At 48.8% G+C, this 24288-nt stretch overlaps 1 protein-coding gene across 1 annotated transcript in view; it reads right to left on the bottom strand.

The window, feature by feature from the left end:
- Positions 1-24288, bottom strand: part of Slc2a9 (solute carrier family 2 member 9) — a 67663-nt gene that overhangs the window by 30078 nt on the left and 13297 nt on the right. Inside the window, exons 3-6 of the mRNA XM_070012386.1 lie at positions 23229-23389; positions 15629-15753; positions 10907-11052; positions 1175-1307 (exon numbers count right to left, since the gene is read on the bottom strand). Of these exons, the coding sequence (XP_069868487.1) occupies positions 1175-1307; positions 10907-11052; positions 15629-15753; positions 23229-23389 (565 nt within the window). The remainder of the gene's footprint in view (positions 1-1174; positions 1308-10906; positions 11053-15628; positions 15754-23228; positions 23390-24288) is intronic.

Genomic DNA, 24288 nt, shown 5'->3' with positions numbered 1-24288 from the left:
GAAGGTAACCTCTTCTCATTATTTTGCCAGAACAAGTGGATAACACTAGAGAAGATGGAAATTCACTGGCTGCAGTTCCACCTATCAAATTCCTCGCTCTAGTGGTTGGATTGCTGGCTGAATACCAAGTACGTTCGGCTCACAGGCTTGTTTCCATCTCTTTCTATATTACATGCTCTGTGAGGTTCTCCATCAAGACCATCAAGGTCATTGAAATGACCTTGGTTAACACTCTGGGCTGGCCTTGAACCTTGATCTTTCCATCTCTAATGTCATAGTAGATGAGATTAAAAGCCTATGCTACCCTGCCTGGAGACAAAATAGTGCTTTTTAAGGGAGAACTTTCTCTACGTGACACAAGAAGGCTCCATCTGTGGTCCAGAGATGAACCCTCCCAGGACACTACACATATGGAACTTGGCTGTGGACATCCAGCTGATGGATTCCTTCACGTACAAAATGAATCTCTGTTGCGTCAAAGCCAGCCAGCCTATGGAGCCACGAGGTCAGATGGTAGCACATTTATTCAAGTCCTCTTACATGACCACTATGCTGCCAACCGGGTCTCAATTTATACAGGAAAACAACTGGGTGTCTCATTCCATACTGTCTACTTCTGGGCAAATTTGGTTGGTCCATTTGGGGCTCTGTGTAATGCCTCTGATTGTGAAAGCCATTTTCTTGAATCTGTCACTGCACCCCAACATTTGGACATGGAAGGAAAGCCAACTGGGGCCATTCCCAGACTCCCCTCTGTTAGGGGAGGCTTCTACCTATGCCTTGCTGCTGTTCATTCTGTGCCTGCATCTTTCTCTGACCTCACTTATAAATGCAAAGGCAGGGACAGTTGGAAAAGAAAGAAAAAGATCTATGAGAGCCACAATGTACCTAACCCATTAGGAAACCCAAGTTTGGGCCATCCGAAGAGTGGAGAGTGAAGAGAGCTGGGTCTTGTCCCGTCTCACTCAACATTTCCAGACTCCTTGGGTGTCTCCCCTGTGCTGCTACAGCAGGGCCATTCAGAAAGTTAAACAAGAAAGGGCGGTCCTATGGTGTCCAGCACAGTACCTGCAGGAAGGAATCAAGATGGTGCCACTTCCTGTGTCCACTGGCCTAGGTCTCTGCACACTGCCTTGCAACAAGAATCCCACTCACAGCAGGCCAAGGCCCCTACCTTTCACAGCTCCCGTCTCATCATGCTTCTCCAAGAGGAGGTAGCGAGGGCTCTCAGGGAGGAAGGGCAGGACTGCCATCTGCACCACAGCAGGGACAACGATCACTCCAAACAGGTATGGCCAGGTGCTCTCCTGTGGGGAGGAGGAGATGAGCATGAAGCAGGTGACCCTTGGCATGGTGCCTGGGGCTGGGCCAAGAGCCCAAGTGGCTTCATCTCTGCAGAAGGCCTCCCAGCTTAGCATGAGCCCAATGATGGAGAGAGGGCAAACCTGGGGCAGAGAAGCAGAGGGAAGGAGCAAGGGTAGAGGGAGTTTCCATGTGTAATTCAGTGTCCAGGTGAACTGGATTTGACTTTTTTTCTGAAAATATTGGTTTCAACTCAGATCCTCAAACCTCATAGGCAGTCATTCTACCTCTTGTGTCATGCCTCCAGTCCCCTTGCTCTGGTTATTTTTGAGATAATGTGCCGTTTTCCCCTTAGGCAGGCTTGGACTATGATCCTCCTATTTACACTTTTTACTGTAGCCGGGATGGCAAACACACATCATGAAGCCTTGCTTTTTTCCCTGGGCTGGTCTGAAACCATGATACTCTCAAACTCCCACATGGCTAGGATTGCAGGCATGAGCCACCAGTGCCTTGGTGTTGGCTTCCTTGCATCTTTCTCAAGCCCAAGAATTCCCAGTGACCCCCAAAGTTCCCCTGAGCACTGGTTCCAGGGAATCAGCACTTCCTGTTACAGATGGGCAGGGATGGTACAGGCATATAACTACTGTTCCAAATGTGTCTTGGGAGAATGAATGGAGAGGAAAGAGGCTTTCTCACACTGGTCATTACCGAGGCTGTTTCTTATTTGTAGAGGGAAGGCTCTAGGTCTTTTCAGAGAGTTTACAGAAACAGGAGATCAAGGAAGAGGAGAAAGAAGAGGAGGAGGCGGCAGCAGCCTGTCAGGTGCTGTGGAGTGTCTTTCCTGGGCTGGTGAGAGCCACATGCTATAAGGAAATCTGTCTGTGCTTTGGGGCGAGGGTCCTTCCCCTGATAGTCTACCATACAGGAAAGATGTGGATAGTTGGCTATTTTTAACTCTCAATAAAAAAAGTGAATGATCTTGCAAATAACTTATTACCTTTTTCATTTGAAATAGATTTCTGGGTCATATTTCTCCCAGGATATGGGAGCCTTAAGTCCTTTCCATAAATACTGCTTCCCTGGGACCCTACTTGCCTACAATACCTCAATGGCCCCATGGTTCCAAACAGCTGCCCCTGCCTGTACCTTGGTAAAAGAAGCTGTGTTGGCCATACTTCAGTCAGGTTTCAGACCTTCTGTTGGGCCATTGTGCGTTTCCTTATAAAAGCTCAGAGACAGCAGAGAACTTTGCCAGTGGGTTTAACAGAGTCCCACAGAGTCCCTCCAGTATCTGATCACATTCTATCTAGGTAGAGTCACCATCTTATGCCACCCACTAGGTGCTGCTGGATCACCTGTTCAGGAAGAATTCTTTATTTTTTTTTTGGGGGGGGGGTGTCTGATCGTGGGGCCTGAACTCTGGGCCTGGGCGCTGTCCCTCAGCTCTTCAGCTCAAGGCGAGCACTCTACCACTTGAGCCACAGCGCCACTTCTGGCTTTTTTTCTGCTTATGTGGTGCTGAGGAATCGAACCCAGGGCCTCAAGCATGCAAGGCGAGCACTCTACCACTGAGCCACCTTCCCAGCCCATCAGGAAGAATTCTATGGCCAGTTTAGACACGAAGCTTTCTCTGAATCATATCTATCCACTGCCCCCATGCTGCTCCTTGGCTATAAGCCCATGCTGTCTTCCTCCTCTGCACATTCATTCATGCTGTGCTGTACATTCATGCTCTCTCCATGGTCCTGATCAAAGTCCACGAGTCATGCCTCCTCCCAGATGCCTGGTGGGTGCTCCACGGAGAACCCACAGATTCTCAATCTGAGCATGGTGTTGTTCTTCCATCCTGGCTCACACATGCCTTCTCCACCACAGCCGAGGACAGTGCCACAGACTGAGCACCCACTCCAGAGACCTCTGGGTCCCCTCCAGCCCCGTCTTTCTCTCGTGCACTGTCCTGATGAGATCCCACGGCTTCCATTCCCTGCCTCTTTCTCGCAGGCACCTCTCCACTTTTCTCCTCATGACCCTCACATGATGGCGCTTCTCCCTGCATTTTTTTTCTAGGTTCTCGTAGTGGCCAAGAGCTGTGCACAAATCTTTCTGCCAACCTTTCCTTTCTCCTCACACCCTCAGAGTGACCTTTCTAGAAGGTGATTTTGACTTTATCTTGGAGATAAAGTCAAAAACCTCTTGGCCTTGATTATCAAACTCTCCTCCCGGCTCTTGCTCAGGATGCCAGCAGACACCTGCTGGACACCTACCCTGCCCTGACAAGCCGTGAGCTTTCCTGAATCTTCCACATCGATCCATGATGCTGTTCCCTCAACGCTTGTCTACAGAGGACCCGGGGCAGCTGCCCTTTCCACAGGATATCCATCAACTCACCCTTCAGATTTCAGCAATTCCTTCCCCAGATGACATCACAAGATAGTACAAAGCTCCACCAAAGCACACCTAACCCTGGTTAGCAGTGGGTCCTTCCTGGGCCTAGCTACCCTGTAGAATACGCCCCCAAGAGCCATCTTTACCTTGCTCCTTCGTGTATCTGCTCAGTGCCTGGCCTATGCCAGGTGCACACATGTGTTTGTGGGCTCAATGCACATTGGATAAGGCTGAGTAGATAAGCTACTTGGCAGCATGGAGGTAAGCTCTTGAAGCAACACTGTTTTTCAATGCTAGAGCTTTCTGATATGATAGCTCATTAAAGAGCAGGCAGTTTACAGTACTACAAATACTATTCTCTAATGTAGCATTATTGTAATTTCCCATAGAATATTTGACTTCATTCCTGCCCTTCCTCCCTTCTTTCCTTCCTTTCTTCCTTCCTCCCTTCCTTCTTCTTTTTCTCCTTTTCTTTTCTTTTTTTAAAAAGAAACATCCTTTATCAGTCTCAAAGCCACACACCTTATTGAGAGAAACACACATACCTGAAAGCAAAATGCTACTTTGGCCCAATTTGGCAAGTCCCACAAATAAAGAATTTTAAAGTAAATGTTGAGGTGTTAATTATGGACTAGGAGAACTTTGTTTTTGAGAATGACATTTAGGATTTTGGGTGTTTGTCCTTTTGATCTGAAAACTATGCATGTCTTTATAGGAAAATAAAGGATGTGAAAAATCTTTTTTTTTTCTTTTTCCCAGTACTGGGGCTTAAACTCTGGGCCTTGGTGTTGCCCTGAGCCTCTTTTGCTCAAGGCTAGCACTCTACCACTTGAGCCATAATGCCACTTCTGGCTTTTCTGAGTAAGTTATTGGAGATAAGAGTCTCATGGACTTTCCTGCCCAGGCTGACTTTGAACTGAGATCCTTAGATCTTACCTAGCCTCCTGAATAACAGGATTACAGGTGTGAGCTACTGGGCCTGGCTTAAAAAAAATCTTTTTTTTTGTCAGTCATGGGGCTTGAACTCTGGGTCTGAGCACTGTCCCTGAGCTCTTCAGCTCAAAGTGAGTGCTCTACCATTTGAACCATAGCACCACTTCTGGTTTTCTGGTGGCTAATTGGAGATAAGAGTCTCATGGACTTTCCTGCCCAGGCTGACTTTGAACTGCAACCCTCAGATCTCAGCGTCCCGAGTAGCTAGGATGACAGGTGTGAGCCTCTGGCACCTGGCTTGAAACATCAATTTTTAAAAATGTGTTTTTCAGGGGCTGGGAAGGTGGCTCAGTGGTAGAGTGCTTGCCTTGCATGCATGAGGCCCTGGGTTTGATTCCTCAGCACCACATAAGCAGAAAAAGCTGGAAGTGGCGCTGTGGCTCAAGTGATAGAGTGCTAGCTTTGAGCTGAAGAACTGAGGGACAGCGCCCAGGCCCAGAGTTCAGGCCCATGACCGACCAAAAAGGGAAAAAAAGTGTTTTCCATTATTCTCGATGAAAAGAGGAGGTATGAAAGTTTCTTAGATTTACTAAATGAAACTTAAACCAGGCACTATGGCTCAAGCCTATAATCCTAGCTACTCAGGAGGCTGAGATCAGAGGATCATGGTTCAAAGCCAGCACAGGCAAAAAAAGTTGATCTCCAATAAACTACTCAGAAAAATCTGACAGAGAAGCTGTGGCTCAACTGGTAGAGTGCTACCCTTGGGCAAAAGCAGCTCAGGGACATCACCCAGGCCATTATTTCAAGTCCTAGGACTGGCACACACACACACACACACACACACACACACACACACACACACACACACTCTCTCACACACACACACACACACACACACACACACACAAACACACACACACACGTAAGCCCACAAGGAGTGCTTCATACAGGAGTCTAATGTTCTAACTCTTTTAAACAACTAGCTTACTGTTTAACAACATGAACACCAGGAACCTGGAATGCATGCTGTCAGGGGGCGGGGGCTGAGGTCAAGGAGAGTGTGTCAATAATACTAATGTAGAGGTTAACCAGTGAATAAACAAAAATTGTACCATAAATGTAGGGGTGAGAGAGAGGAAGGGGAAGAGAGGGATAGTGGTATAAGGATGCTAAGATTTTGACTGCTGTGGTAAGACGTCAGCGAACAATGTTTAAAGCAAAGGAATCTACAGTACTGTTAGGTCCAGCTATGTTTATGTAGGGCAAACACTTCGCACATTTCTGCCTTCCCACTCAGCCCGCTTCCTCTTCCCCTCCACCATATGCAACAAAGGCTCACAACGACCATTCTGCTCTTCAAGACTGAAGGTCGGAGGAGCCAAGTGATCTGCGCAGGACATCAGGAAAATCAAAGAGGGGGTGACACCAAAGTATCATCTTGGCTGGACCCTGAGCCTGGATGTGTCTGGGTCCTGGGACACAGACAGGTGGTGCGGCACATGAGCAGTGCACTCAGGGTACTCCAGAAGCAGTACTTATTTATTTATGATGGTGAGCTCGGGACACCCTACTTGAATCATGTCCCCAGTCTTTCATTAGTTTGTGTGTGGTGCGTGCGTGTGTGTGTGCGTGTGCGTGCGTGTGTGTGTGTGTTGGAACTTGAACACAGGCCTGGGTGATGTCCCTGAGCTCTTTTTCTTTTTCTCAAGGGTCGCAAACGGTACCACGTACGCTCTGTACGCTCTGGTACTGTACCACGTTCAGCTCTCACCTTCCTGTGTAGCTCGGTTTGCAGGTGTGAGTCGCCAGTGCCTGGCTCTAGTTTTACTTATTTTTCAGATAAAACCTCATATTTGTGCCCGGGCCCAGCCTTGGACTGCAGTCCTCCTATCGAAGACGCTCTTGTGGCTGGGGTAAGATAACATCATGACCCTGGGCCAGCTCTTCAAGGTAGGATCTCACCAACTCTTTGCCCAGCCTGTCCTTGGATGGCCATCTTCCAATCTACCTGGGATTATAACAGACATGAGCCCTGACACACATGAGCCCTGACACACGGACTTGGAACCATTATTTCGCAGAGAGAGCGTGGCCTCGAGGAGGTGCGGTGGGTAGGGCTGGGCTGAGCTTGCAGAGGGCTGCTGGTCCCACAGTCCTCCGTGACTCCGTGACTGCCCTCAGCACTGGCCCTTCAGCACAGCCCTGGCTACAGGCCACCCACTCAAAGAAGAGCTAGCTAGTCATTTTCCCAGAGGCTGTCTTGGAAATAGGACAGCAAAGTTCAGACAAGCTTCAAAGACTTTCTTTAAAATTCCAGTTGACATGACTTCAAGAACTATTAAATTTATCTTTCTTGCTCTTCAACCTTCCTGGTCTGTAGAGGAGACACCAGCTGGGCTGACCATGGGGCTCAAGTGCCCCCAGCCCCGGGCTCAAATCACCACCCAGCAGTAGACATTGTCAGAAATGCCAGCAGGCAGAGCTTCAACAATGCCACAGCCTCTCTGGCTGATGGTAAACTGGAAGTCGGGGCAGGTGGCTCATTGGAACCAAGGCACCCTGAGTACTCAGGTGACTCAAGCACTGCAGGGGAGCCTGGTGGTGGGGGATGGGGAGGGTTCTATTGAGCTCTCCTAGAAAAGTCCAGCCAGGCTCCTCATCCTAAGTCCAAAGTCAAGAGGATTGTGTGACTTCCCTCCCCTTAGGGTCGGCTCAGGATTGTAGATCTGCAGTCAGACCTATGACAATAGAAAGATGGAACCCCCTGGCCTTAGGCCTGGGAAAGACAGGCTGCAGAAGACCACTTGAGCAGGGTGCAGAACAAAGCAAATCTAGAAGAAGAATCTCGTTTGGGGGAGACTGAGGCAGGCACAGTGAATTCTTGTGTCCAATAGGTGAGAAAGCATTAAAGGAAGGGAGGGCCCTTCTCTCTGGGCCTTGAAGGGTGGAACTGTCAGAGGAGATGGAGGAAGGAGGCCCCAGGAAGCAAGGGCGGAAGCGGATGCTGTGATCTCCAGGCATGGGATGGAGGGTGGGGGCAGCGCCTTCCACCGTCCGAGTGCTTGGGAAATGAGTCAAGGGAGTCTGACAGAAATGAGCACTGTGAGGAACCCGCCTCAGTCCAGAGCCTGGAATGGGGCTGAGAAGCCTTGTTCACAATCTCCACCTGCGTTGCCAACTTACTGAGGGAGGAGGGAGCTGGGTCACAGGAGCTTGACACGTGCCACCCAGTCACATGCACGTCCAAGCCTCATCCTAGGGAACCCAGAGAACTACAGATAGAGGTAAGGGAGAGGTTTGATGTGTTTAGTTTTCCTCCCCTTCCCCCACCTTCAATTCTTGCAAACAAGCTGTTGACTGTTTTGTAAAGCCAAGGTTGGCTGCACATGGATGAACGATGGGCTTGCAACTGTCCGTGTCTTCTGCATTTCAGGGATTTGGCAGGTGGGGAGGGGAGTCTATACTTCCAGCATATTCCTCCACAGGGAGTTAGGGGGCGGTCCTGTCCTGCCTGCTGGGTTTTGCAATAGCTGTGAGGTCACTGAAGGAAGCAGGTACTGCAGCTTCCAGACACCGGGCCCAGCACGTGCCCTCAAACCAGGGCCCTTCCCATGGGAGAGATTCTATTAGCAATACAGATGCCACAGCAAGCCAGCAGGACTTTTCCTGCCCTCTGTAAAGATCCTACATTGTCTAAAGGAGAAAACTCAGCATCCTAAGTAAGTGTCATTTAAGGGAAACTGTCCTCTGAAGTGGTGTTGGGAATGTGAAGGTTGGGGCTGGGAAGGTGGCTCAGTGGTAGAGCGCTTGCCTTGCATGCACAAGGCCCTGGGTTCGGTTCCTCAGCACCACATATGCAGAAAAAGCCGAAAGCGGCACTGTATCTCAAGTGGTAGAGTGCTGGCCTTGAGCTGAAGAGCTGAGGGACAGTGCCCAGGCCCAGAGTTCAAGTCCCACAACCGACCAAAAAAAAAGTGAAGGTTTGTTGGACCTAGGGGCACATAACTATAATCCCAGATTATTTGAGAGATGGAGGCAGGAAGATTGCAAATTTGAAGCAGTCTGAGCAAAGGTAGTGGTAAAAACTCATTGGGAACAGATGCCCTCTTCCCCGCCCCCCCCCACCATGACAGGAAGCCGCTCACTCATGGCTCATATTGTTCCCATGTCTCTTCATACTTCAGCCCACGATTTTCATCTAAGTTCCTTCTTTCTTCATCTTTGCAAGAGAAATCATGAAACAATATGCTTTTTAAAACATTTGGAGCCGGGCGCTGGTGGCTCACGCCTGTAATCCTAGCTACTCAGGAGGCTGAGATCTGAGGATCGCGGTTCAAAGCCAGCCCGGGCAGGATCCTGGGCAGGAGAGACCGTGAGACTTCTATCTCCAATAAACCACCAGAAAACCGGAAGTGGCGATGTAGCTCAAGTGGTAGAGCGCTCGCCTTGAGCTGAAGAGCTGAGGGACAGCGCCCAGGCCCAGAGTTCAAGCCCCACGACCGACAAAAAACAAAAACAAAACAAAAAAAAAAAAACATTTGGAAGCACCAAATGTCACATAAACATTCCAGCAGCACCTTGTTTTGTGATGGGCCCGAGGAAATTCACGACCCACCCTGAATACCCACTCCTGGCCCCTCTCTGGCCTGGCCTCACACATTGCCACCTTCTCACCATTCCCTTCAGCTGCACCTCAAAGGGCCTGCCTGCACGGAAGCAGAGCTTTACAACTTTCTTCCCCCCCAGCTCCGTTATCTCTGTCTTTGAAGGTAAATGAAAATAAATGATTAGAGAAGAGGAAGTCCTGACCCCCAGTGAAATAACTGCAGCTCTCACTTGGCTGGAACACTGTGTATCTCCAAAGAGAGGAAAGCAAAGACTTCATGTGATGTCCTTCCTGGAGAAAATAGTCCAATGGTCACCTTCCCAGAGTGTGAATTTGGAAAACAAAAACAAAACAGTAACTGGGCTATGAACACGCCTTCCAAGCCAGGGCCAAGGTGATCTAGAAAATCTAAAGCTTGGGGAAATATTGTTGTTTGGATACAAAATGTCCCTTCAAAGACTCATGTGCTCTGAAAGCCATATTCAAAGGAGGCTTGGGAACTGATGGGATCCTAAGGGCTCTGGTATAATCAATGATCAACCTGCTGATGGATTTATACATTGATGGGATTTTTGGGAAGTGATGAGGACCAGAAGCTAGGGCTACCTGTAGGAATATCCCTGGGCCTGTGTTTGGAAGATACCTCGTCCTGGCTCCATGTCCACTTGCTCTGTCTCTTGCTCTGTCTCTCCACTTCCTGGCAGCCATGAGGTAAGAAGTCCCCCCTGCCCCCAGCATGCCTGTCCTTCCATGATCTTCCCCCTTACCACAGCCCTTACCACAGCAAGGTAGACAGCCAGTCCTGGACTGAAACCCCAGAAGCACACATCTTTCCTCTAAGCTGTTTTACTCAGGTATTTTTATCATGTGATTAAACAACTGACCAATGCAGGAAGAAACAGCCTGCAGGCAGCAATAACTTCTATCAGTAACTTCTTCTGCCCCAAGCCCAGGAGGTAGCCTTGGCCTTGTGCCATTCTTCACCCTCTTCATGTTCACCATCTCCTGACCTCCAACCCCCTCAGGCCCCCCCAGAGGGCTCCACTCCGTCTTCAGGCCTTTGTTATCGATTACTTAATTATTATTTTTATTCCCTTTCTTAGGATGTCCTATTGCCCAACCCCCACCATCCACTGCCTGACTCCTGCTCACCTCGGAGGGTCTGATTTAGATGCTGCTTCTGGGAAGCCCTCCCGGATTCCTCCCCTTGTTCCCACGTGGATGAGTAGCCACTTTTCCCCAGGCCACACAGAAAGTGTACTACTATGCTTAGATTCTAATTCTGGCCTTCCTGTTCCCCAAACATCAAGCCAAATCAGAAAATGTGTGGTGATCATTTATTTAGGGGGAAGAAAGACTCACGAGTGAGGGCAAGGATGCCCTCTGAAATCTGAACAAGGGGTGTGGCATGATTCTAGTAAAAAGGCAACCAACCAAATCTGTTTATATGGTTTGCAAGGAAGAGAGGATGGCTAAGTGAACATCCATTGAGTTGTTAACCATAGTTTGAAAACGTCTGTATTCCTCGCATGACTCCCAACAGCCTTACCAATGAGGGAACGGCTCGACCCTCAGGAATCATGTAGGTGGGGATGAACTCTGCGGGAAGGACTCCCGCCAGGATGGTAACAGCGAGGAGAGAGCAGACATGGCTGGCCAGGGTGCCACGCTTACCTTTCCCAACAGCTCAGGCAGGCCCAGCAGCTGCCCAGCAAACACGCCAGTGCAGATGAAGATGGCGGTCATCTGGCCCAGGGCGCCGCGGATCTCCTTGGGTGAGATCTCGTTGAGGTACATGGGCAGTGCACTGAGGGCGATGCCTGAGGAGGAGGTGAGCAGCAGTGAGAGAGCCAGACGGGCCTTCTGGTCCCCATGCCTCCCGCCCTGCCTCTGCGCGCTCTTGATAATGAGCAATGCTCCAGCCGCAGTTACCGTTCCTAGCACACCGCACAAAGCGCAAGGCCTGCATAGATGCATTGTCATTTAAACCATAAAGCGGGGCTGGGTTGTGTTTCATGGATCAGGATGGAGATAACGGTGGTGGCGGTGTGGTGATAATGATGCTAAAGGTGGCGGTAATCATGTGATGATGGGGCTAATGATAGTGGCAATGATATAATGAACACAAAGATGACGGTCAGGACAGATTTCCATCAGGGTGATGGAAAGGAACCATCAGCAGCGCTGAAACCTGGTCTGCACCTACAGCCTCTAGGACCATGAAACTGCATACTTCCATGGTTATGAACCCCTCACCCAAAATGGACACTTTCCTTCTTTACTGAGCTATTTCCTGATCACACAGTGTAAATCAATTAGTCCTCCATCTGTTCACCCCATCTGGGGTCCCTCATAGCTTTTCATGTTGTATGGAAATACAGCAGCCCTCTTTTATTCTCAGGAATTCATTCTAAGAGCTTAGTGGATGTCTGAAACCATGGATAGTACTCAACTCTATATAGATTCTGTCTTTCCCTATAATTATATATCTATGGTAAAGATGAACAAATTATGTCCAGTAAGAGATTAACAGGCTGGACTTTGTGGTACATGCCTGTAATCCCAGCTTCTTAAGAGACAGAATATGAAGATTACAATCTGAGGCTCACCCTGGGTAAAAAGTGTTGAGACTTTATCTGATAAATAACAAAAGCAAAAAAGGCTTGGGATGTGGCACAAATGGTAGAGTTCATGCTTGGTGAGCACAAGGCTCCGAGTTCAAACCCCAGTACTGCCAAAATAAAGATTCATAGCAATAACTAAGAATAAAATAGAAAAAATTTAACAATATGTAAGAATAAAAGTTAGTAAAAACTTATTATTTCAGGAATTTCCTATTTAATATTTTCTGACAACTGAAACTATGAAGCTCTTAAGGTAGCAGACTCGGACTTGTACCTGGGACCATGGACAGGCCTACGAAGGCCAGGGCAGGAATGTGTTCAGCACAATGAACTCTGCGATCTACATACATTTTTTTTCCCATGACACCATACTGTGTCCTATTTGTGTCAATGTAAAAGATAATGTATTTGTTTTTCTCTCTGTCTTCTAGAAAAAAGTCCACTCCAGGAAGATGTCCTATATTCAAACATTCAGGAGAACTCAGTCCATCAGCAAATGGTTGAGCCTTCTACCTTCTGGAATTCTCCATATTCATCACTGGCTTTTAATTCTTTACTATGCACACACTGCCAATCTAACTCATGACCAGCAATTCTCCTTTCTTCCAAAGTAACTTCCTTCACCTTAAATGCCCTCATGTTCCCTTCTCTGTTCTGAGAGGGTTTGGTGAGAATAAACGACAGCAACTTGAGTTGTGGCACAGCTCCAACAGACCATGTCCAGAGGTCAGGAGACTGTGCGTGTGCGTGTGCGTGTGCGTGTGCGTGCGTGCGTGCGTGTGTGTGTGTGTGTGTGTGTGTGTGTAATTATCTCCTATTCTTCCCTCTCTTTCTTCCTGCTTAAAAAAAATCTCCTTGGAATGGGATCTAAAGGACATTCATTTTGAATGTGTGGTGTGTTAAAAGTGGCATCTATCTTTAAATGTGGCTTATTTTTAGTTAAGGTAATTCAGAGTGTACCTAGCACCTATAATTGGCATTAGCAAGTACTAAAAGCAATGGAAAAGGATCTAAATGGATAAAATAGAAAATCAAAACCAGCAGAGAACAGATCTTGGAGACCTTAAACCATCCAGCTTTCCTCCAAGGCTGGTGGGTCTGTAAACCAGGCCCCTTGGGTCCAGACCGTGGAACTAAAGAAGAGTAGTAGCCGCGGCCATCATACAATAACTGCTCTCACCATGTCTGGGCTGCGGACAGGTAAAAGGGTGCCAGATTCTGGAACTGAACCAATCCCTTCACACACAGTAACGGTGTTTTTGTTGTTAGATCACACCACCGGGAGACCCTAGTGTGAGGCCAGTTCAGGCCGAGGAGGTGGCTGGGATGGGAGGGAGGTTGGTGTTGCTACTCCTGCACTCACACCCACATCCACAGGGCTCGCTTGGTCCAAGGGACCTAGTGAATGTGCTTCTAAATGTTTCCAAGCTGGGGCTTTCTCTTCCCTGCTTGGGAGCTCTTGGGATTCCACGTGAGGAAGTCTGGGCTGGGGCCCCCAGCTGATGTGCGGCTGATAGCATGGCCCAGCCCAGCTGCCCTGAACAGAACTCCAGGCAGCCGTGGAACTGAGAGCGCAGTGCAAGGTTATTGCGTTCCATGTTGCTGTTTTATGTAGCCGAGCTTAACCAACAGGTTACGAAATCTTCCCAGGTAAATAACAGCCCAGATGATCTGAACCAACTACCTTCATCTTCCTGAGTCTCGATATCGTCATGGAAATTAGGAAAGATCAGAGATTAAATAACACAAACTCTATGTATTATAAACATAGAAACTTCATGAAATCCAGCCATTTCGTAAGATTCTTTCTTGAGCTGGCCTTTCCCTCTGTGCAAATATTAAGACCAAGGAGAAATTTCATTTTGAGTTTGGATTATTACAAAGTCCTAAATTATTCTCCTGTTTACTTCCAACTCCTTGCTCATCTGCTCCCCTCCTGAGAAATTGTGTGTGTGTGTGTGTGTGTGTGTGTGTGCTTTTTTTCTCAAGGCTGGTACTCTACCGTGTGAGCCACAGCTCTACTTCTGGCTTTTTACTAGTTAAATGGAGATGAAGCTAACAGACTTTTCTACCCAGGCTGGCTTCAGCTCATGATCATCAGATCTCAGCCTCTGAGTGGCTAGGTTTATAGGTGTGAGCCACCAGCACCTGGCCAGAGACAGTTTTTAAACAGTTATCCAATTGTTAAACAGATACCTTTGGCTTTAAAGAACTCTGTAAGAGGGGAATCTACCTTCCATGAGCTCATCCCAGGTTCCAGGCAGTCTCCAGTATGTGTGTGTGTGTGTGTGTGTGTGTGTGTGTGTGTGTGTGTGTGCGCACGCGCATGCACACGTGCATCTGTGTTCTATGTATAGTTTCAGGGTGGGCAGCAAGCACAAGAGTCCTGGTAACCAGGGCAACTGAAATGGATCTGCCCACAAGACATGTCTTTCCTGACCTCCAAAGAAAGGGTTGAGCCTATGAAATAGTGCATCAAATCAGTCTCACCTAAAGGAGGCTTAATAAAGATGCTCATGAAGTTCCTGGGGCCAGGTGAGTTGATGCCAAGTCCTGGTAAGCAGGGTACATTTGGCACATGAACCCCTCTACCCCAACCCTCACTGGGCTATTTGTAGAAGGTGTGATGACACTAAAGTGACCCGTTGGCCTTAAGCACCAAGGAGTTTGGTTGGAGACGATTCACTATGCATAAGGGGCACGCGCAGATGCACAGGAGCTCAGCAGCTCCATCTGCCCATCAACCTGTCTGTCACGGCTCAAATGCTGGGTCATCTCAGGATGACCATACTAACCCTGGCCCGAAGGGTCAAAGCGGCCACTGCTCTGGAGCCTTGCTCCAGCCTCAAGGCACATCCCCCTTTCCCTCTAACGGCCTTTCCCTCCCAGGCTCTGACACTTTACATCTCGATTGGATTCCTCGCTTGCCGGACTTTCGGGAAACAGTTTCATTCTAGCCTAGTACAGCTCTTCCAAGTAGGGATTCTAGGGTATGGAAAACAAGACTCAGCTCTTAAGTAACTGGAAGTCAGAGCCGTAGGATGTAAGATGATTTCCCTGATTCTCCCCTCCCCTGCCCTCCCCTCCCTCTGTTCCCCCCCCCCCGCCCCCCCCTCCATCAGCCTCAGCTCCCAGGCTCTGCCACCCTTACCAAGCTCCTTCCCCTCAATCTTTCTGGAACGTGCCAAGCACCCTTCCACCTCAGAGCTCTTGTTCTCTCCTTGCTGCTGGAGAACCAATTCCCCAGTCTTAGCTCAGTTCTCATCCTTGGTTCATTCTGGTCCCTGCCCAGGTGTTCTCCTCCAAACACTCTTCCCCGACGGGCTTTTCTAGAATAAGAGTCACTACGCCCCCGATGTGCTTTGCTTTCTTTGTAGCTGTCTCCCCTATGGCCCTCCACATACACAACACCAGGCACTATCCTCGCCATTAATGCTGGTGTCTACAGAAAAGAATACATGAGTCAGAGGCCCAGACAGGAAACACAATCCTCGTCAGCACTCTCCAGAAACCCCAGGTAGCATTGGGATATGAATTTTAGGCCTTTTGGACTGACTTTGGTTTATTTCAACGAAGGGGATAAAGCATTGCTAGAGGGATGTTCCATCCTATGGGTCTGTCCTGCTTCCTGTGAGGTTCTGGCGTGCTTGGCCCCTGCCCACTGAGCAGCCGTACCAAGCTGTGGCCTTGTGCCACCTTCAACAACTCTCAATTTCTAGTCAACCCGCAGGTATGTATTCCTGCCCACCTCCCCGGTCATGTGACCACTCACCTCCATCCACACCCATGATGAAGCGTCCTATGATGAGCATTTCAAAGGCTCCCGCCAGGAGAGAAAAAGCCATCAGCAATGCAGCAGAAATCCCAAACACATTGTTGATCAGCAGTGTGGACTTCCTGGAGGGAAAGAAGAGTTTGGTGAGGATGCCCCACGGTGAGGCCTGTCAGTGCCCTGTGGTCCCAGAAGCAGGGACAGCCCTTCCAGAAGGGGCTGCGGAGCGGCACTCAGGCAACATGGGAGAATAGGAGCCTGGGTCCAGCCCCTGATGGCCACCGCTGGCTGTGTGTAGCTCAGCCAACCATTTTTCATGCACCATTTTCACAGTTCTTACAGTTGGCCACAGGTAACTGGAACTGAAGCGGGCAAAACCACAGATAAAGGAGACTCTCGAATACAGCTGAGAATGAGTCCTGCCGTTTGCTTGTTTACCCTCTCATCTCTTCCTCTTTCTCTGGCCTGGACATTTCAAAGAGAACTGCACTCCCGGGCTCCCTTTTATTCTGGTTTACTGGTAGGACTTACTGACCCGAGGCCTCGGGAGGGTGGAGAGGAGCAGAGTTCTCTCCTCTGCTGCTTGCGTTACAGCAGCCCTGTCCCCCCCCCGCCCCCCATGCCCTGGACCACACGGGCCTAGCCTCCGATCCTGTGATGCTACTTCCTGCCTTTGGCTTTCCATACCAAGAACTTGATTGTAAAGGGGAAAAAAGTATTTCTGACAAACAAGCAAAGAATCATCCATCTGCTAGTCCCTATGCTACAATTTGAGGTTACACAGAGAAAAAAACAACCAAAAATATACCCCCCCAAAAAACCCCAAAACTCTGTTGGTGTGGACGCTGAAAATATATATAGAGATTTTCCTCAGAAGTAAGGCAGGAAAGAGCTGTGGATGCACATTCAACGTTCTTGGAAGTTGGGCAATACAACGGCCCTTGGTTCTGTAGACTTACGAAATAAAGGGCTGGATTAGAAAGCAGAGCTCAACACTTCTTCCCAGATACCTTCACTGCCTATGACAGTGACACTGGGTTTTTGTTATTGTTATTGTTGTTGTGGGGCTTGAACTCAGGGCCTGGGCACTGTCCCTGAGCTTTTGTGCTCAAGGCTAGTGCTCTACCACTTTGAGCCACAGCTCCACTTCCAGTTTTCTGGTGGTTAATTTGAGATAAGAGTCTCACAGCCCTGCTTGGGCTGGCTTTGAACCACGATCCTCAGATCTCAGCCTCCTGAGTGGCTTGGATTACAGGCGTGAGCCACCAGCCTAAACTGGACATTTGACACTAGATAGTATGAACAAGAATTGTAGAAATGACTCTGGCCTCTTCGAGTATCTCTGAAGCCCAGCTGCTCCTCAGATTTACCACTAGCGTGAGTGGACACGGCCATGGGTCACTTGTAACAGCAATCCATTCTCAGGAATGTGTCACTAGGCAATTTTCATTATCACCATGTGAGCGTCACAGAGCATGCCGAACGTAAGCAAAGTGGCATGGTCATCTGGTGACACGATCTTTGGGATGACTAGGGAGACACCGCAGACAGAAACACCTGCAAGGAGACCCTCAGATCTACCACCAGAGGCCAGATCCAATGGGAGACCTCCAGAGTGGTCACAAAAGCCAGGGAGGTGCTACTCGTGATCTCACTTCATCTTTAATGGCAATGTCTACATCAGAGCCCTGCCTGTGTGGCTGGGCTCTTCCAGCCTGTGTCTAAGAGGGATAGACTCCACCTGCCTGGATCCCACCTGCTTCCCCACGTCCCCCCCCCCCCCGCCCCGCCTGCTACTGTCTGTCCACAATCACACGCAAACAGCTCTAAATATTGCCTCTGCAGGGCCTCTCCCACATGGCGGCTACTTCTTGCTCTGTTCTCTTTACAGTGCGGCCCCTTTGGGAACTGCCTGCTCACCTCTGTTCTCCCCCCTCCCCTCGGAGAGCAGCTCATCCCAGCCTTGGAGATCCGTGTCTACGTTGACGGATCTCGCTGTCCCTTGGCCTTCTGTTCGGGCAGCCTCTCCGCAGGCTCAGACAGAGCTGACTGGGGCCCCTTTGTGGAGACACAGCCTCTTCTGGAATCTGGGACCTCCCTCCCCACTTCTCGCCCCTCTCAGTGTCTCAGCTCACACTCCTCTCTCTGCCCTTTGACCTCTGCGCTCTGGCTCTTCTCTTCCCTGTTCCCATCTCCCTCTGTACTCTGTCCCTAGACCAAGAAGACATCCAGTCCCTTAAGACTTACAAGTGACCATACTTCTGACCTCTGTCTCTGGCCCAGACTCAGATCTCACGTCCACCCTGGCGTAATTGTCTGCTAGGCCTTCTACCAGGGGTGCACTGGCACATTCAAAACTGAACTCTTGGATCATTGCTGAACCCCTCTCCCCACCCCACCCCCATAGTCCAACCCTTCCTTCCCCACTTTCCCCTTGGCTTCCTATTGGCTTATGCCAATAATCTGGGAATAATATTCCAATCTATTTTTCTTCACCACCAGTATCTAATCTATTATAATAGAGTCCCACCTCCACCACTTCCAAGGTGTAGCCCAAATCAAGCCACGCCCCCATCTCCAGCCCCACAGGATGATGGGATGCCAGCCACCATCCACTCACAGCGCAGCCTGCCTCACACTCTGCCTCCACGTGGGCTCTGGTGCACCCACATCCGCAGATCCGGAAGTGACCCTTTCAAAGCCTTACTGGGGTGCGTCGCCCTGGCAGACCTTCGAATGGCCCCTCACTGCTTGGATGCTCTTCACATGTGCGTGCAAGCCATCACTTTTGCTAGGCCATTCCACCATGTGAAATTCTCGCCCTTATTCACAGTGCACGGCACTCATGAAGCTCCCGAAGGGAGCTCTCTGCGGAAACCAGGCTGCTCCCCAGCTCCAGGCCCTCATCCTTGCTGCCCCTCTACGGCTGTCCCTTCCTGCTCCTCCATTGACTGGTCTCACGAGCCTCAGCTCAGGTGGCCCCTCCTGACGTTCTACCTGCCACGACAGCTCCCAGCTACGTCGCCCAGGCATCCTAAGAAATTACCCTCTATAATTTTTGTTTTCGTGCCTGCTGTCTCCTTCCTCCCACTCATGTAAGCTGGTTTTTTTTGGTCTTGTCACCACAGCCTCTAGCAAGTAACTCAGTTTCAGGCACATGTACAGTCCTACATGTACTCGTGGCATAGACAAGAGAGTAATTCCCAGGAGCCAGGCCACATGTTAGCCAGGCAGCTGGCCCTGTCTGCCCTGGGTCCCTTTTCAGCTTCTAGATCTATGGGTAGGATACAGAGAGGCCTCCACAGAGAGGACTTGAGCGACTCTGCCACACACAAATGGAGTGACGTTGGGCAGGTTTCTTAGCCTTGTTTACTCGCAAAATGGGTAACAACGCTGGTTCTGCGATTTATGTAAAATTCTGAGGATGGCATCTATTTGAAGCCTCAAGAAATGGAAAAATCCATGAAAATTAATGGTGACAGCTAGCAAACATGGAATGTACAATTCTTTGTGTATAGTTACCCTATGAGATTGAATCATGAGATGGCTGGCATCTCATTTCACACATGGAAAAATAAATCTAGCCAGGTGCCACTAGCCCATACCTATAATCCTATCTATCTGCTCTGAGATCAAAGAGTCTTAGTTCGAAGCCAGCTTGAACAGAAAAGCCCCGGAAACTCTATTTCCAATTAATCAGCAAAGAGCCAGGCTGGACTATGGTTCAAATGGTAGAGCTCCAGCCAAGGAAGCACAAAGCCCAGAGTACAGTAACCAAGGGCCCTCCCCCCCCAAAAAAAAAGTCAGGGCTACACACTAGTAAATAAATGACCTAGCCTTCTATTAACAGTGATACTAAGCAACCTATATACGTAGCTATCTGGTCACTAATAGTCTTTCATTTTTTTCTACATACATTCATTCTTCTACTTCTTCATTCATTCACTCACATTTATTCATTCAACACAGTTGAGAGTGGACTAGGTGCTGAACATCATTCCAGGCTCTGGCACACAGCAAGGATGACCACAAAGCCTGTAATCCTGTTTTCCCCAATCAACACATATTTTTGTTTATGTTTTCTTTTTGGCTGGTTCTGGGGCTTTGAACTCAAGGTCTGGGTGCTGAGCTTCTTTTGCTCAAGGATATAATTCTATCACTTGAGCGACAGCACTATTTCCAGCTTTTTCTGAGTCATTTATTGGAGATAAGAGTCTCACAGACTTTACTGCCCAAACTGGCTTCAAACCGCGATCCTCACCTCTCAGCCTCCTGAGTAGCCAGGATTATAGTCATGAGCCACTAGTGTCCAACTCAACAAGTTGTTGTTGTTGTCTTTAGATATAGCATGTCAGTAGTGATGTTGTAAAGACAAAGCAGAGAAGGGGCGGGACTTTGTGAGAGAGGCCAGGATGACTTCCGAGAGAGGGTGACACGTGAGCACAGACATAAGAAAGAGAGCACCTGAGCCAGTCAGGCATCAAAGACCAGCGGTACCAGGAGCCAGGCTCGGTCTAGTTCAGAAGCATCCCTTAGGCGGTTACAGCTGGAGACAGATGGCTGAAGGGGAGCCAAGGAGAGGGTGGCCGGGGGTTCCTGGCGGCTCTTCCACCCCCAGGAGGACTGGGTTTCCCTCTGGGTGAAGCGGGCAGCCACGGGAAGATGCCAAGGAAAGAAATGGCACAGGCTGCCTTGTAATTTAACGAGTTGTCTGAGTTGCTCATGGCTGGAAGCGGTTGGTGTGGTCACAGGTTAGACCATTTGGGGAATTATTGTAAGAGTTTAAGCAAGAGCTGGTGACTTGGATCAGGTTGGTGGCCACAGAGCTCCTGAGGTGTGATGAGATCCTGTTTTCTCGGAGGCCGCAATGATTGCAGTTTGTGGTGGTTAGACAGAGATGGAGAGATCGGGAAGCGAAGGGTGTTCCCAGGGCTCTGGCCTGAACCTTTGCCTTGGATAGGCTGATGCCTTTTGTGCTAATCAGGAAATGCTCAACTCGCAGTTTTGTCCGGCTTGCACCCTCCGTGCGAGCTCATCACAGTAATATATTCATTCCCGAAATAACCCCGAGCCAGACAGCATCCTAGTGGAGAATGGAAACCTTATTTGCAAATAAGTCACAAACCTGACTTACTGAGGTTCAGAGACGAGGATTGCAATATTGTTTTTCCATTCCCCTGCCCCCACCCCAAGGTAAGCAAAAACACAAAAACAAAAACCAACAAACAAAAAAACCCTGACAATTAATTCCACAGGGAAGAACTCCAGAGACTCGGGAACTTCACCCAGGACCCTGATTCATTGCTCTGAGCTTCTCCCTTAGTGTAGACTCTTTCCTCCTCCCCCCTCCCGGATCATCAGCCCCTAGACAGAAAGGGCAGGTGATAAGGTAGAGAGAGACTGCCATCAGGCTCTTCAGAGAGGCTTGGGGAAAACTTTGTCTTCACAAAGGGAAGGACAGAGCAGGTCTGAGTGCCACATTCTTCCAGCATCCTTCCTAGAACCAGGGTCAATTTGTGAAGGACACAGAGGTAGCTAGTTCTGGTTGAATTGGGGAAGCGTTTTTCATCAGACCCTCGTGAAATGGGGAGCTCTGGAAATACCAGCTGCCCCCATAAGCAGCTGGAACTGCCTAGTAATTCGTTAGCCACACTAGACCTGTGGTTGCACCTTATGCCCATATCTTTCACCCTCTTTGTGTCCATCCATCTCTGCTGCTCCAGCTCCATTCCACTGCTCTTTATCCCATGAGTTTGGTAGAACCCTACTTGGTTCTACATCATTCTACCATGCATGCGTGCACCTGTGAAGCTCAGCGTGGCTGGAGGAAACACAACCACAGTAACAGTTCATCTGAAATATATGGCCACCAACCCCACGGCGCTTTAAGGCTCCTAGCATTGTTCTTACAATTTCCTGGTCCATTCAGCACCCTGACCTCCAAGGGGAATTTTTCTCTCTCCCTCATTTTCAGTGGATGATCTTGTTTTCAGAAGTGATCCCCAAACTCTCAACTTACTGCCCTACCTGCAGTGTATCCATATGCCTGCCCTGTTCATGTCCCCAGACTGTCCTGACTCTGCTGACCCCAGGCCCTGAAGCTTTCTGATGCTTCCCCATTCCTGTTCCGATTTCTCCAGCAACTGTTTTGCTATTACTTAGTCCCTCTCTACTCAAACATCTTATTAACAAGTTTTTAAGGCTCCCACCTTAAAAGAATACACTTCTTGAACACTGCTGTCTGTTTCCCTTTTCACATTTCACAATGTCTCCAGCCCTTCTCCTCTCTTGATATCCACGGAGGGATTACTGCCCTTGAAACAACCCAGTGACCAGTGGCCTCCTGGTTGCTAGATGCACAGAGCAGATCTCAGTCCTTGCCTTCGATGCTCAGAAGCACCGGGCAATGTTGATGTCCTTCCCCTTTCATTCATTCCTAGATCTCGTTCAGCGCTGGCCTGTCCATACCTTCATGACTGATCTTTACTTTGGTCCTTTCCTCTGAGCACTGAGGGATACGAGTTCAGATGAATTCCATGCTGGGATCTGTTGAGCACTATTTTGTGTGGATATCATGGGGATACTAAAGATGCTGGACAGGAGTGACAGGTTCTATTTATGAAACTCCTGCTAGTGACATTCTCTCTCCATTCATCTCCTCCAGCGCTTGGAACATTCTCTGGAGAAAATGGAGATCATTGCTACTGATCTCCAATTTTAGAGGGTTGGAAATTGAGGTCTAGATAAATAAAATGACTTGTCCATAGTCACTCCACTAGTGGAAGAATCGTGACTCTGCTCGGACAGAAAATTCAGGGACTCCAGTCACACAAGCCTTTGTGGCTTCCAGGAAACTGTTGTTCATAGCAAGGATACAGAGAAGACAAAGAGGAAATTTATGACTGGTCTAGTCTGCCTCAAGAGAAAGCTGCATGTCACAAAGAAAGGCTGGAGGGAGGAGGCTTAGGAAGTAGAGTGGATCTGACTGGAGAGGGCCTGGGTGGGAAATCTCAGCGTGGAGTTTTGATACTCGCTGCATCTTTATGTGTGAGGTAAACTCTGAAATCGCCTAAATATCTCTCCGTCAGGGAGCAGGCAAGCAAATGATGAGATAGTCATAAAGCAGAAGATAATCTGAACAGACGATTTTCCTCAAAGGCAGATCAACACAAGCGTACGTGGGACAGCCAGTCTCTGAGCTCTGTGCTGGTTCTGCGTCCTCCTCCCTCCCGCCTCCTCTGCACTCTTGCCGCTGGCTCTCCTGGATGGCTCCCTAGTTTTCTGGATTCCACTTGGGTTTGACAAGGGAAGATCCTACAGAAGAATGGAGGATGGGAGAAGAAGAGGGGTTCTTCACTGTACCCCTCATTTGGGTTTCATGGTTCTAGCACAGACCATCCCCTTCGCAGCTCCAGCTCTCTCTCCTTAGCCCTTCATCCTTCACCTCTGTTCACTTCCGGCGCTGACACCCTACCTCCTCCCCTTCCTCTTAGGGCGTTAAAATCCCTCCACATAGGCTGAATGGAATTGTGCTGCCTGCCAGGACCTTGATGATGATGTAGATACAGTGTGTTCCTTACAGAGGGTGCAGCTTACTGACCTCCCAAGAGCTTTCCCAAGCATCTTCACGATGACAGTCCCCACCAGTCCACCGATGGCGAATATGGACACGGTCACAGACCAGAGCAGAGTCAGAGTGTCCGGGTCTATGGGATGTCCGTACCGCCTTTCCCACACTTCACTGTAAAAGGCCTTGATATACTGAAAACAAACAACAAAACGTGTTATTTCCTTCTGTCCCCTCCTGCTGCTGCTTGAAGAGTTTTGTTTTTAATAGATCACTCTCTTCATGTTCTTCTCTTGGCTGATTCCAGGTGGGCTTATCTCACTAAGCTCTTCTAACAGATTATGGGATCAGTTCCTAGTTTTACCTCATTCTGCATCTGGGAAATGGATCCTCAGTAACTTGTTGAGGATCCTGAGTCAGAGGGGCTTGTTAGGTGCGAACACTGGGAATCGAACTCAGAGCTGACTGCAAGATGATGACAATTCCAATACTTAAGATTCTTTTTTTTTTTTTTGTCGGTCGTGGGGCTTTAACTCTGGGCCTGGGCGTTGTCCCTAAGAGCGCTCTACCACTTGAGCTACAGCGCCACTTCCAAAGAATTTGATTTTTTTTTTTTTTGGGTCCGGTCGTGGGGCCTGAACTCTGGGCCTGGGCGCTGTCCCTCAGCTCTTCAGCTCAAGGATAGCGCTCTACCACTTGAGCCACAGCGCCACTTCCGGCTTTTTTTCTTTTTGCTTATGTGGTGCTGAGGAATCGAACCCAGGGCCTCAGGCATGCAAGGCAAGTGCTCTACCACTGAGCCACCTTCCCAGCCCCACTTAAGATTCTTTAACTTAGAAGTAACACCCTAGAAATGTGGCAAAACTTCACATGCCTCAAGAAAGAAATACTTTGGAACAAAAAAACCCCAGAACACTAAAACAATTACTGTAAAAGAAAAAAAAATGCTTATTTGGATTTTTATATAAGAAATTAATCTCCTATTGCTTAAAGCATCACGAAATGAAGACAAGCCAGAGGCTAAATTATATTTGCAGTACATTCAACTGTGGAAAAAAAATCTGTCAACAATATATAAAGAACTGAAATATGT

Source organism: Dipodomys merriami, unplaced genomic scaffold (assembly GCF_024711535.1).
Source record: "Dipodomys merriami isolate MVZ:Mamm:240054 unplaced genomic scaffold, mDipMer1.0.p SCAF_9, whole genome shotgun sequence".
Taxonomy (NCBI): domain Eukaryota; kingdom Metazoa; phylum Chordata; class Mammalia; order Rodentia; family Heteromyidae; genus Dipodomys; species Dipodomys merriami.
This window is presented reverse-complemented; position numbering and strand designations above follow the sequence as displayed.